Source organism: Dromiciops gliroides, chromosome 2 (genome assembly GCF_019393635.1).
Source record: "Dromiciops gliroides isolate mDroGli1 chromosome 2, mDroGli1.pri, whole genome shotgun sequence".
NCBI lineage: Eukaryota > Metazoa > Chordata > Mammalia > Microbiotheria > Microbiotheriidae > Dromiciops > Dromiciops gliroides.
The window spans coordinates 354,449,636-354,462,970 of record NC_057862.1 but is presented as its reverse complement, the minus strand read 5'-3'; the positions used below and the strand labels follow the sequence as shown (position 1 = coordinate 354,462,970).

The following is a 13,335-nucleotide window of genomic DNA, read 5'->3' as shown; positions in this document are numbered from 1 at the left end:
TCTCTCTCTCTCTCTCTTCCTCCTCCTCCTCTCTCCCTCCCCTCTCCCCCTCCCTCCCTCCCTTCTCTCCCCTCTCCCCCTCCCTCTCTCTCTCTCTCTCTCTCTCTCTCTCTCTCTCTCTCTCTCTCTCTCTCTCCCCCTCTCCCCTCCCCAGCCCCACAAAAACACATCCATCAGACATCACAGGCATCACCACATACACCCACATTATCACACACAATTGCTACACATGCAATATAGCATGGCATACAAACATGCCCTCATGTATGTACAGACATAACATAACCCCCTTCTATTCTCTCTCTCTCTCTTCTCCTCTCCCCCTCCCTCCCCTCTCTCTCCTTTCCCCCTCCCTCCCCTCTCTCTTTCCTCTTCCCCTCCCCTCTCTCCCTCTCTCCCTTTCTCTCCCCTCTCCCCCTCCCTCCCTCCCTCCCTCCCTCCCTCTCTCTCTCCCTCTCCCCTCCCCAGCCCCACAAAAACACATCCATCAGACATCACAGGCATCACCACATACACCCACATTATCACACACAGTTACTACACATGCAATATAGCATGGCATACAAACATGCCCTCATGTATGCACAGACATAGCATAATCCCCTTCTAGTCTCTCTCTCTCTTCTTCCCTCCCTCCCCTCCCTCTCCTTTTCTCTTTCCTCTCCTTTTCTCTCTCCCCCTCCTCCTCTCTCCCTTTCTCTCTCTTTCTTCCTCTTTCTCTCTCTCTTATTCCCTCCCTCTCTCTATCTCTCCCTCCCCCTTCTCCCTCTCTTTATCCCCAGACTACTGCTGGACTCTTTCCTGACTGAGACTTTTCCATTCCCTGATAAACAGTGGAACATTTGAAGGCCCCATGAGGAACCCAAAGGCTAAAACCTTGCACAGAATTCCCTTGGCTTCTCCCCAGCAGCAACCCTCCCCATCCTGAACACAGATTGTCAGAGCTAGAAGGAACCTTAGAGACCATCCAACTCCAAACCATCATTCAACGGAGGAGTAAACTGAGGCCCAGAGCAGGTAAGAGACTTTCTCAAGAGATTCTCCATCTCCGATGCCACAGAGCTCCTGAAGGGTCCCTCCCCAGCCCAACCCAGTCCAGTTCCCTAGAGGAGGAGCTCTGGGCCTGAGATAGAAGATCCATAGGGGGATTCTGGGGAGTCTGGTGGAGTGCAGTGGAAAGAGCCCTGGCCTGGGACCAGAGCCTCCAAGAGACTGTAAAATTTAGAGCAAGAGAGAAAGTTTCTCTTTACTTTATAGATCAGGAAACTGAGGTCCAGAGAAGAATGATGATTTGGTACCATCCAAACCTAAGCAGCAGAGCCAGAATTTCACCTCAGGTCTTTTGATTTCAAATCCAGGATACCAAGCCTGAAAATTTAAGCTGGGAAGCCTATTGCTCAGGCCAAGCCTGCCGAGGAGCATAAACTCGGGCTCTAGAAATATCTGTGAGATTGTTTTATTTTTTCCTTCCTTTGTTTCTTAGTCAAAGTCCCCTTTAAAAAATACTACTCTTGGGGCAACTAGATGGTGCAGTGGATAGAGCACTGGTTCTGGATTCAGGAGGACCTGAGTTCAAATCCAGCCTCAGACACTTAACACTTACTAGCTGTGTGACCCTGGGCAAGTCACTTAACCCCAATTGCCCCACAAAAACCAAAAAAAAACCCAAAAAATAACACTCTTGTCTCAGCTACTCTAAAGGACTTGGAATGAAAAGAGCTGGATTCCAGTTCATTTCCCCATTTGTAAAATGGGGGTGGGAATACTGATTTTTAGTTTGTTCTAACTACGCCTCTTAGGGATCCATCCTGTGGGATAAGTTCTATACAAATGCTGAAGTTCTACCTAAATGTGAGTTACTAAGGATGATAGTGGGGAAAAGGCTTGTCTCTATCTGGGCCAAATAGGTAGAAAAACAGAGGTGTAGTGGATGAGGACTTGAAGAATCCTTAGAATATAAATGATCAGGGCAGGAGAACCTTAGAATAGATTGTCACAGCTGGAAGGGTCTTTCCACAGAACACAGACTATCAATTCTGAGGACAATTCTATTAGAACATATAAACCAGAATGTCAAAGTTGGAAGGGACCTCAGAGTTCATCTATTCCAAATCCTTCACTTGACAGATGAGAAGACTAAGACACTGCCTTGTGTAGCTGTTATTTCTGGATGGGGGCATAACCCTCTACTAGATCACAAGCTCCCCCATAGGAAGAATTATGAGGCATTCCTCCCTTTTTATTTTCCCCAGGGATAGGCACAGGGTCTTTCTCATAGTAGACATTTAATAAGCGCTTGTTGAATTGAATTGAATAATGATGCTGATGGTGATCATTGAAGGTAATGATGGTGAAAAAGATTTTTACCACAATGGCTTTCATGACTGGACTGTAAAAGTGCCTGCTGGACCCCAGCCAAATTAGTCACTGGGCCAATCCTGAGTAAAGAAAGCCTTTGTTGCCTTCCTCCCTGATCTCCCAGCAGACCAGGGCTACATGGAATCCCAAGGACTAGGAATGTCCTCACCTCCCTCCCTTCCTCACCTCGTGCTTCTTCCCTTGGTCCATGTCCATGACCTTGTCCATGTCGGAATCCACCTTGTTTTCATCCAGGGAGTTGATGCTGGAAGAGAAGGCTGAGCTCCAGGGGGGGCAGAGCAAGACCCTTTGGCTGGGGTGAAGGGATTCTCCCTGACAAACAGAACCCCAGGGATGCCCCAGGGCTGGTATCTCCTTAAGCCCAGTCCCTTACGGGGGCAGATTAGCTCTATAAATCCCTCAGGAGTACCTCAGGAGGAGTAGATTCAGCATAAAGTGATCTGTTCAGGCAATAAGGACAAGAGGAAGGGTTGCTTACCTGGCAACATCATCGTCATTATGGGAGGAAAGAGATTCAAAGCCCAGATCCATCGAAGAGAGATTGAGCATGGGGTTGGCTCTGGAGGAATGAGAGCATTTGAGAGTTTGCAAGGAGCTCTGTGGCTAACTGCCCCTGAAGTCCTTTCCAGTATTAAATCTGTGATCTTACTACAGCCTTCCCCTAGTGCAAAAATCTCCTTGACAGATAGCTATCCAGCCTCTCTGCTTGGGCATTTTAGCAACAGGCAACTTACTACCTTGTGAGTAACTTCCTCACATGACAATGGTCATAGAATCATTGAGTGTTAGAGCTAGAAGGAAACTGATACATTTCTTCCCCTTCTCTACCACCATTTTGCAGCATGGAACACTGGAAAGAACACTCGGCTCTAGAATCATAAGGTCCGGGTTCAAATCCTGACTCTGATGCTTACTGCCTGCATGACCTTGGGTAGGTCACTTAACTTCCCTGGGCCTCGGTTTCTTCATCTACAAAATGAGGAAGCTGGTCTTGATGGCCCCTGAAGTCCCTTCTACTTCTAGCTACAAAATCCTATCATGTGCCTCTGAATCTTCCAGAGCATCCACCCAAAGTGGTGGAAGCTTCCTGTTTGGACATTTCCCAAGAACCAGGTATCAGATAAAGATGCTGATTTACCCAAGATCACATTGGCCGTGAGTGGCAGGGCTGTGACTTGAACCTAGATCTCCCATACAGTGCTCTTTACACCATGCCAAACTGCTTCAGTTCTACTTATTGGAATTCTTCCCTTCTATCAAATCAGTCTTCCCTTTTATTGAGCCAAAATCTACCTCCCCATAGACCAAGTCTGATCCTTCCTCCCCATGATCACTCCTCAAATACTTGAAGACAGCTACAAAGTCTCCCCCAAATCTTCCCTTTTCCAAGCTAAACATCCCTCACTTCTTTCAATAGATTCTCCTATGGCGAGATCTCCTGTCCCGATCCTGGTCACCCTTTTCTATGTGAGCTCCAGCTTCAAATGTGGAACATTTCAGAGCTGGAAGGGACTTCCATCTGACCCATCGCCCTCTTTATATACATAAAGAGGCCCAAGGAGAGGAAAGGACTGGTCCCAAATCTCAGAGAAATGGTCCAGCGGCACAAGCCCATGATCTGGAGTTAGAAGAGATCTTAAGCAGAAACCCAGGTTCTAACACTTGCTACCCGTGGGTCTTTAGAGGATTCATTTAACCTTTTAGGACCCAGGTCCTCATTTGTAAAATAAGGATGATTCTCATACTGAGCCCTTAGTTTCTTGATTTGTGAAATGGGGGTAATAATATCTGCATTTCAATGGGTTGGGAAGAAGTCAGTACATCTCAAAGCAAATGTGTGTGTGTGTGTGGGGGGGGGTGTTTTTAAAGTCTCTGTTTCCTCTTCTCTAAAGTGAAAAGGTTGGCCTAGATGGCACTACAGTCCCTTCCAGCTCAGAACTCCATAATTTTATGATTCCATTTGGACCTAAGACTAAAACTCAGGGTTCCTAATTCAAAGATGGGGGATTGGGAGCAGCTAGGTGGCGCAGTGGATAAAGCACTGGCCCTGCATTCAGGAGGACCTGAGTTCAAATCCAGACTCAGACACTTGACACTTACTAGCTGTGTGACCCTGGGCAAGTCCCTTAACCCTCATTGCCCTCATTGCCCCACAAAAACAAGCAAACAATCAAAGATAGCATGCTTGGAGCAAGGAAGCAATGGATTGGTTTGGAATCCTGCTGCCTCTGACTAGTCCTAGCTGCGTGACTGTGGGCAAGTCATTTGATTTCTCTGACATTCAGTGTCTTCATCTGTAAAGTGAGGATAATAATAGCACCCCACTTCCCAGGGTTGTAGTGAGAATCGAGATGTTTGTGAAGTGCTTTGCAAACATTCAAAGGCTATAAAAATGTCTTATTGTATTACTATGTATTACTATGCCTCAGTATATTGGCTTCTAGAACTGAACAGTTTCTCTTTGTCTATTCTCAGTTTTCATAATAATAACTAGTATTTATATAGCCATATAAGGTTTTTGTTTTGTTTTGTTTTTGCAGGGCAAGGAGGGTTAAGGGACTTGCCCAGGGTCACACAGCTAGTAAGTGTCATGTGTCTGAGGTAGGATTTGAACTCAGGTCCTCCTGCATCCAGGACCAGTTCTCTATGCATTGCACCACCTAGCTGCCCCCCGCATATAAGGTTTTAAAAAATACTTTACATGCCATCTCTTTTTTATCCTCACTATAATCCTAAGAGACAGAGACAGAGATGGAGAGGGAGAGAGAAATAGACTGTCAGACAGACAGACAGACGGACAGGCAAAGAGACAGAGACAGAGACAGAGACAGAGATGTTATTATTATCCCCATTTTATAGATAAGGAAACTGAAACTGAGGAAGTTGTGACTGCCCAGGGCCTCACAGCTAAATTTCTACCTGGGGGCTTGGGTCTTCCTGACTCAAAGTCCAGCATTCTATCCACTGAGCCACCTAGTGGCCAATCCTCATTAACCCTTCCTCTAGTCACTTTCCCAGGGTCAGGAAAGGGAACATTTTAAGCAATCCCCACCCCTGCCCTCAATCCCATCACCGCTGTCACCCAGTCAGTCTAGCAACGCTGCTCACTTCTCTGAATTAAACAGGTTTGTCCCAGGGATTCCAGGGCCCTGAAGGGTGAGTCCAGAGCTTGTCTTCTTGGCCTCTTTAGCAGCTTTCACGGCTCTAAGTTTCCTGTTGTAGCTGAGGAGCAGGAGAGAAAGGAGTTGGGTCACAGCCAGAGGTGTGCTGATGTGCAGATGGTGCAGATGGGAAACAGGGACAACCCAGGGCTCCCAAGGCTGCTGGTCACAGGGTACCTCTTCCTGGTGCACACCAACGATGTGGCCATGATGATGATAAGAATGATCAAGACACCCCCCAGCCCAGCAATGATGCTGAGGAGCTCCTTCTCCTTGTCTTGCTTTGTCTCCTCCCCAGAACCCTGGAAGGTCATAAGGACTTTGTTATCCCCATCCCCCATTCCCCATCTCTCTCCAACTCATCCTATTCACTATACCATCTATCCCATTAGCTCCAATCCCTAACCTTCCTCTACTCCCCAATTCCCATATCCTAGCCCCTCTTCCTCCCTCCAGCTCCTATCTCCCCTTTTCTGCCCCCTCCAACTCCTAGCTTCCAACCCTTCCCTCCTCTCTTCCTGACTAAAGGTACTCACGATCACCACCAACCCAAGTTGTAGCAGTTTGGATAACACCTCCGAGTCACTCCGGATGAATCTAGCCAGGAGAAGACTAGTTAGGCTCCTGCTCAAGGGACTGGAGACTGCTTGTCCCTAAGGCAGGAAGTTGGATCTCATCCCAGAAGCCAAAAAGACCTGTTTCTTTTCCCCTCCACAAATATACCATCCCCATAGCCCTGAATCACCCATGCAACTCACATGTTGAGATTACTGAGGTCCAAGGCTGTTCCATTGCTGTACACAAAATAGGCATCCATATAAGATATGCCCTTAGCTCTGAGAAAACCACAGACAAAAGGAGGTTACAACATGGGAAGGGAGTCAGAAGATTCTAGAATGTAAGGGTGGGAAGGGTCCTCAGAGGTCAAAGGGCTCTGCAGAAAAATCCCAGTAAAAGAAAGCTCACTAGTGGGGTCAGGTAGATGGCACAGCAGATAGAGCACAAGCCCTGGAGTCAGGAGTACCTGAGTTCAAATCCAGGCTCAGACACTTGACACTTACTAGCTGTGTGACCCTGGACAAGTCACTTAACCCCAATTGCCTCACTGAAAGAAAGAAAGAAAGAAAGAAAGAAAGAAAGAAAGAAAGATCACTACCTTCCAAGTTAGACCATTCCTATCTTATTTGTTAGGAAGTTCTTCCTTCTTCCTAGCTTTAAACTACTCTCTTCTACCCCATTGTTCCTAGCTCTGGCCTGAGAGACCAAACAGGATGAATTAAATTCTTTCCCCTCACAGCAGCCCTCAGAACACGGTGCGACGGCTATCAGACCCCAATCCCCATCCTGGTCTTCTAAGAGCTTAACCTCCCCAGTTCCTTCAACCAATGGTCTCTATTCCTTTCATCATTCTGGCTACCCTTTCCTCTACATACTCCAATTTGTCGGTGTTCTTCCTAGAACCGAAGACAATCCAGATGTGTTCTGGCCAAGTCAGAGAACATCAGGACAATAGCCTCTCTCATTCTGGACAAGACACCTCTATTCATCTATCCTAAAATTGAATTCATCTGTTCCCCTTTTAAATGTTACATGAAACTTGAAGCGTAGTAAGACTCTCCTCCCAACCAGGTCTTTTTCATATAGACAGTTACCAAGTCATGCCTCCTTGTTCTGTCTTATGCTAGTTATTTATGCCTCTGTTTTATCTCTACCACTGGACTATAAGCATCATGAGGGCAGGGACAGTTTAATACTGTTGGTAGTAAGACCTGTAAAGAACTGACTCTTGGCACTAGGGCTAGATTAGGACCCTAGCAAGGCATCCAAAGACTCCTGAGGGTCTTCAGGGAACAGAGCAGCTAATTAAGTGCCTAAGATAGGTACTGAAATCATAGAGGATCCAGGAGGTGGCATGTGAGATCCAGGACTTCTCTCTTTCAAGTGGAGGAATTGAGCTCAGGAAGGTATCCTGTCTCTTTGGGGGACTCTTCTGGCAGGGTCTTATAACACCCACGGCCTTTGGGAAAGGAAGAGGAACTGGTGATGGATGGGGAAAGTAGCTTGGCTACCCCACAGTTCATGGGAAAAGAAATTCAGGGTTTTAGTGGATTCCAAGTTCAAAGTGAGTCACCATTGTGAAGTGGTAGCCAAGAAACCATCCTTTTTTCTCAAGCTTTCGGAGATAACTGTGCCTGGATATCTCCTTTGCCCCCTAGAGGCAGCTAGGTGGTATAGCAGACAGCACATCAGGTCTGGAGTCAGGATAAACCTGGGTCAAATCAGACCTCAGACACTTATTAGCTGTGTAACCCAGGGCAAGTCACTTAACCTCTGTCTGTTCCATTTTCATCTGCAAAATGGGGATAATAATAGTGCTTCTCAGGGGTGCTATGAGGATCAAATGAGATAAATTTGTAAAGCACTTAGCACAGTACCAAACACAGGAGGTATTTAAGAAATGCTTATTTTGGGGGGCAGCTAGGTGGTGCAGTGGATAGAGCACTGGCCCTGAAGTCAGGAGGACCTGAGTTCAAATCCTGCCTCAGACACTTAACACTTACTAGCTTTACTAGCTGTGTGACCCTGGGCAAGTCACTTAACCCCAATTGCCTCACAAGAAAGAAAGGAAGGAAGAAAGGAAGAAAGGAAGAAAGGAAGAAAGAAAGAAAGAAAGAAAGAAAGAAAGAAAGAAAGAAAGAAAGAAAGAAAGAAAGAAAGAAAGAAAGAAAGAAAGAAAGAAAGAAAGAAAGAAAGAAAGAAAGAAAGAAAGAAAGGAAGGAAGGAAGGAAGAAAGAAAGAGAGAAAGGAATGGAAGCCCAGATATATGAAGTCATTTAGTTAAGGCCCCACACAGGTAGTAAATAATAGAGCTATAATTTGTATCTCGACCTTCTGACTTCTAATCTAGTGTATGTAGAGAGGAGGCCTCTTGGTAAAGTTTCTGAAGCTAAAGCTGCCCCAGGCCATAGTGACCAGCTTAGAAGCAAGCTGGAACCCAAAATTATAGGGAATGAATCCTGCCCTCCAAAATGAATTACTGAGAAGTGTGAAGGGCCAACCTTCCCCATGGACAGAGATCCTGAGAAAGCCCTAAGAAGAAGGGAAGCAATGGTTGGCATTGCTTATTGGAAATCCTGGTCTTGGGCTGAGGCTCACTGTCTCCCCCTCCCCACCTTGTCTCCAGACTCTATCCATCACCTATGAGCTGCCAGGTGCCCACCTTCTGTGTATGATCTTCCTATAACCACCCTGTTTTGTGCTTGAAGCACCCACCTTAAGGTTGAGGATTCAAGGTCCTTGATGCTTACGATGTAGACTGTAGTCTTGGTTGCTTCTATCAGGGCACTAGAAGCCAAGCAGAGACCAATGGAGAGACAAAAGGAGCTTGTGTTCCCTTAATCCCTCCAGAGTTAGCCCTGATCCCAGCTCACAGCCAGGGAGCCACCTTGACTGGGCCCTGAATGGCCTGAGCCACCTCTTGATCCTGGCACTACCAGGCTCAGGAATAAGCACAGAGACACAGACAGGGCCAAGACTGGGGATGGACACTGAATCAAGGGCAGGCCTGGGATGGAGAATCAACAGAAACATGGGCAGGGTGAGGAGCAGAGATAGGGGCAGGGAAGGAGGCACAGCAGTAAGGGTAAGGACAGGGAGAAAGATTGGCTTTGATACACGGGTCTATCCAGGCCAGTTCAGGGATGGACACACAGAAACAGGGTCCCATTTCTCTCCTTGGTGCCCTTTCCTCCCAAGGCTCCCTGAGATTGCAGGCTGGCCCCAAACCATACATTTTGATTTCATCAGCATTTTTTCCCACTTCTGCTGCATCTGTTGAGAACTGAAGACGTAGGCGATGGCTCTGATCCACAGTGAAGATCTAAAGGGGGTCAGGAAAGAGAAGACGAGGATGCTGAAGGCTTGTGGGGGCTAACCACTTAGACAGTGCCTGGGGTGGGGTTAAAGAGCTAGCAGTCCAAAGGTCTGGGGAGGGAAGTAAGGCAAGGGAGACTGAGGGCTCATATACTCACATTCAGGGAGGTGGTTGCTGTCAAAGGGGCATTGGTAGTAGGGTTATCTTGGACCCTGATTGTTAGCTTGTAGGTTCCCTGGAGGGAACTGTCAAGGGAAGTCATCACCCTGGGGAAAATTCCAGCTCAGGATTAGGGCTGAGAACTCCTCTCCACCATGCTCAGAAAACACCCCCTTTCACAGTTAGCCCCCTCCTCCTCCCCGGTCCTCTGCCCACCTAGAATGAAAGACTCTTAAAGCTAGAAGGGGCCTAGTCCAGGGTCCTACCCAATGCAGGAGAATCCTTGATGACACCCTCAGCAGGTATCCTAGCTTCTGGTAGGGTGTTTGCAGGGAGCTTACTACCCACCAAAGCATCCCCAAACCAAAGAATGCCAGAGTTGGAAGAGCATTCCCCTAAAAGTGGTCATCCAGCCTTCAGCTGAAAGCCTCATCAGTGACCAACTACTGCCCCTTCATTCCACTGTTGCAAAGCTCTGATTATTCCTCCCCCACAACAAAGCTGCTTGCTCCTCTTCAGCTCCCAAGTCTGAGACTCTCTTCCCCATATTACTCTACGCTGCCTGTGTATATGTCGCCCTCCGGATGAAGACTTGATTCGGAACAGTTTCTCCAGAGAGGGCTCTGGAACCATCTTGGAGAGAATTCCACTTCATCAATGAAGAAGGAGAGGACTGCATTGACGCCATCATCCATAACTGTGGCCTGTGAAAAGAACAACACAGAGTGGCCTAGTCTGGGGCCTTCTGGTCTGGACCTGGAAACACTAGGGACAGAGGACAGTGGCCAGATAATCAGAGTTCCATGGTTGTCCTAGAAACTGAAAGAGAACCCAAAGATTAAAAAAAATCTAATCAGGGCAGCTAGGTGGCGCAGTGGATAGAGCACCGGCCCTGAAGTCAGGAGTACCTGAGTTCAAATCCGGCCTCAGACACTTAAAACTTACTAGCTGTGTGACCCTGGGCAAGTCACTTAACCCCAATTGCCTCACTAAAAAAAAAAAAAAAATCTAATCCTTTTTTTAATAGATGAGGGAAAGGGAAATGACTTATCTAAGATCACACAGAGAATCAATGAAAGAGGGGAGCTAGAACTCAGGTCTTTTAAGTCCTAGGCCAAAATCCTTTCCCATGCATCCATCATGTCATCTCCTAGAAAAACAAGTGTCTAAGCCCAGAGGTCCCAAGGAATGGTCTCTTACCTTCACAGAAGCCACTTGCTGATTCAGAGAAAGAACTTCTGGTACAATTACTGCAGAGAAGAGACAGAATGAGTAAAATCAGCAGATATCAGGTCTTGGGGACAAGATGAAAGGGGCAAACTATTAGGAGAGCAAGGAGATGGTGGTGAGAGGATAGTGGTATGGATAGAGACTAGACTTGTGATTTCATTAATATGGGGAATTCTAAGTTAAGGAAACTCCCTTTATTAATGTAGGCTCCTACCTTCCCTACTATTTTTTTTTTAAGTGAGGCAATTGGGGTTAAGTGACTTGCCCAGGGTCACACAGCTAGTAAGTGTTAAGTGTCTGAGGCCGAATTTGAACTCAGATACTCCTGAATCCAGGGCCGGTGCTCTATCCACTGCGCCACCTAGCTGCCCCCCTTCTCTACTATTTAAAGAGTTACCTAGAGAATTGAAAAGTTCATTGTCTTCTCCAGGGTCACCCAGCCTGTGTATGGAAGAGGTAGGTAATCCTGACTGGGCCAAGGGGGAAAGGAAGGTCCTGAAATTTGCCTCCTCATCACAGTTCCCTGGTTTTGGACTAATCAGGTTGAGGCCACTCCAAGGAACAGCAAGAGGACTCAGATATAAAGACCCACAGCACAGAGAGAAAGTGGTTATTCCTCACCAAATGTCTCATCCAAAGGCAGGAATTGGGGTGGGTGGTCATTCACATCCAAGATGGCGATGGGTAGAGTCTCTGCAAAAGCAGAAGACATACAGACTTAGTCCTACAGAAAGAGGCTAAAACTGATATCCCCAAGGCTCCCTAGTTTTCTCTTCTCTCTCCACTCCAGCATTACTTCACCCTAAGCTTCTCCCATTCACCATTTTCCCCATGCCTGTCTGAGCAGAGCCCTCACCATTGGGGCTGTTGGCAGGGAAGCCCTCAGCTGTATTGAGATCCCAGGCCTGGACGAGCAATCTGACGAGGTCGCAGACTTCATAGTCGATGGCCAAGCCGTTATTGATATAGACACTACCATTGGAGACCAATTTGAACCAGTCTTGGCACACAGTACCCACGCTAACCCCCTTTTTGAAGCAGCTTATGTTCTGAAGACGGATTTCCAACGAGGCATTTGTGTCAGGATCCTGGGCCTCCACGTGAGCCACAAGCTCATCATCCTTCTCTTCGTGCTCAAATACATGGACCTCCTGCAAAGAGGATGCCAGGATGCTTGGGGCTTCATCATTCACATCTTTCGTGATCACCAACACCGTGGCAGACCCTGTCCCTTTGTTCTCAGCTGCATTCTGTGCCAGCACAGTCAATGTGAAGTTGCTGGGTGGCCTCTCATAGTCTAGGCTCACATCTGGGACCAGGGACACGTTCCCCTGATTCCAGCCTGAGCCCAGGAAGATGGAGCGGATCTCAAAGTTGCTGGCTCCATCCCCAGTCAGACTGAAGGTGACACGGTTGTTGACATCTGTCTGGTCGGCGTCCCAGGCCTCCACAAAACCCAAGTATGCACCTGTCGGACCCAAGAAGGAAACTGAGCCTCTAGCTCTCTCCAAAGACCTTAAGCCTGCTTGTTGGTACACACCCCCTGATTCAAAGCCTGGTCCCTTGGGATAGATTTCATTGGGAGCCATTGAGAAGCACTCCCTGAACCCAAACCTAAGGCATTGGGAGATTATCCCTGGCCCAAAAATTATGTCATTCCTTCTCATCCTCCACCTCCAATCTTGGAATTTCAAAGCAATTGCACTTTTAAGTGTGTAAGGAGCCCAGATGTGCTAAACTGGGAATGTTGAAGGGATAGCAGATATCTGAGCTCCCAAGGACTTAGAAAGATGAGATTTGACTTTCCTGTTTATTATATTGGATAGAGATAGGGACTGGACCTATGACTTCATTGTTATAGGTAAAGGAAGCTTCCTCTACCAATGCAGGTCAGCACCTTCTTTGCAACTTAGTTACTTAGATACCAGAGAGATTAAGTGATTTGCCCACGGTCACTCAGCCAGCATGTGTCAGAGGCAGGACTTGAACCTCGGGCTTCCCAACTTCTAGGCTGGTTCTTTAGCCATTATGCCATAGTCTCTCTATTATTATATTATATAATAATATTAGTATACATTATTATATCTTTTAGCCAGGTGGCACAGTGAATAGAATGCCAAGCCTAGACTCATCTTCCTGAGCTAGTTGTATGACCCTGGCCCAGTCACTTAACCCTGTTTGCCTCAGTTTCCTCATCTGTAAAATGAGATGGAGAACTAAATAGCAAACCACTCCAGTATCTTTGCCAAGAAAACCCCAAATGGCATCACAGAATGGGGTCAGTCAGACACAACTGAAATGACTAAACAAGAATATCTCTCATGTCTAGAGACATTTAAGGTTTACAAAGTGAATTACCTACTACACTCTACTGAAATAAGTAATGCAGTTGTTACCATTTCCATTTCACAGATAAGAGAACCTAAGCTCAGAGAGAGGGAGTGACTTCCTCAAGATCACACAGCTAATAAATAGCAGTTGTACTGAAATCCTGTCCTGCCTCTGACACATACTGACTGGGTGACTCTGGAC

General features: G+C 46.9%; 1 protein-coding gene across 1 annotated transcript in view; it reads right to left on the bottom strand.

Moving 5' to 3' along the window:
• The window catches only part of CDHR2 (cadherin related family member 2), an 89,009-nt gene that overhangs the window by 3,296 nt on the left and 72,378 nt on the right, over positions 1-13,335 (bottom strand). Inside the window, 13 exon segments of the mRNA XM_043980764.1 lie at positions 2,545-2,623; positions 2,858-2,938; positions 5,488-5,601; positions 5,718-5,842; positions 6,077-6,137; positions 6,299-6,376; positions 8,814-8,885; positions 9,332-9,420; positions 9,572-9,680; positions 10,126-10,277; positions 10,774-10,823; positions 11,425-11,496; positions 11,660-12,271. Of these exon segments, the coding sequence (XP_043836699.1) occupies positions 2,545-2,623; positions 2,858-2,938; positions 5,488-5,601; positions 5,718-5,842; positions 6,077-6,137; positions 6,299-6,376; positions 8,814-8,885; positions 9,332-9,420; positions 9,572-9,680; positions 10,126-10,277; positions 10,774-10,823; positions 11,425-11,496; positions 11,660-12,271 (1,694 nt within the window).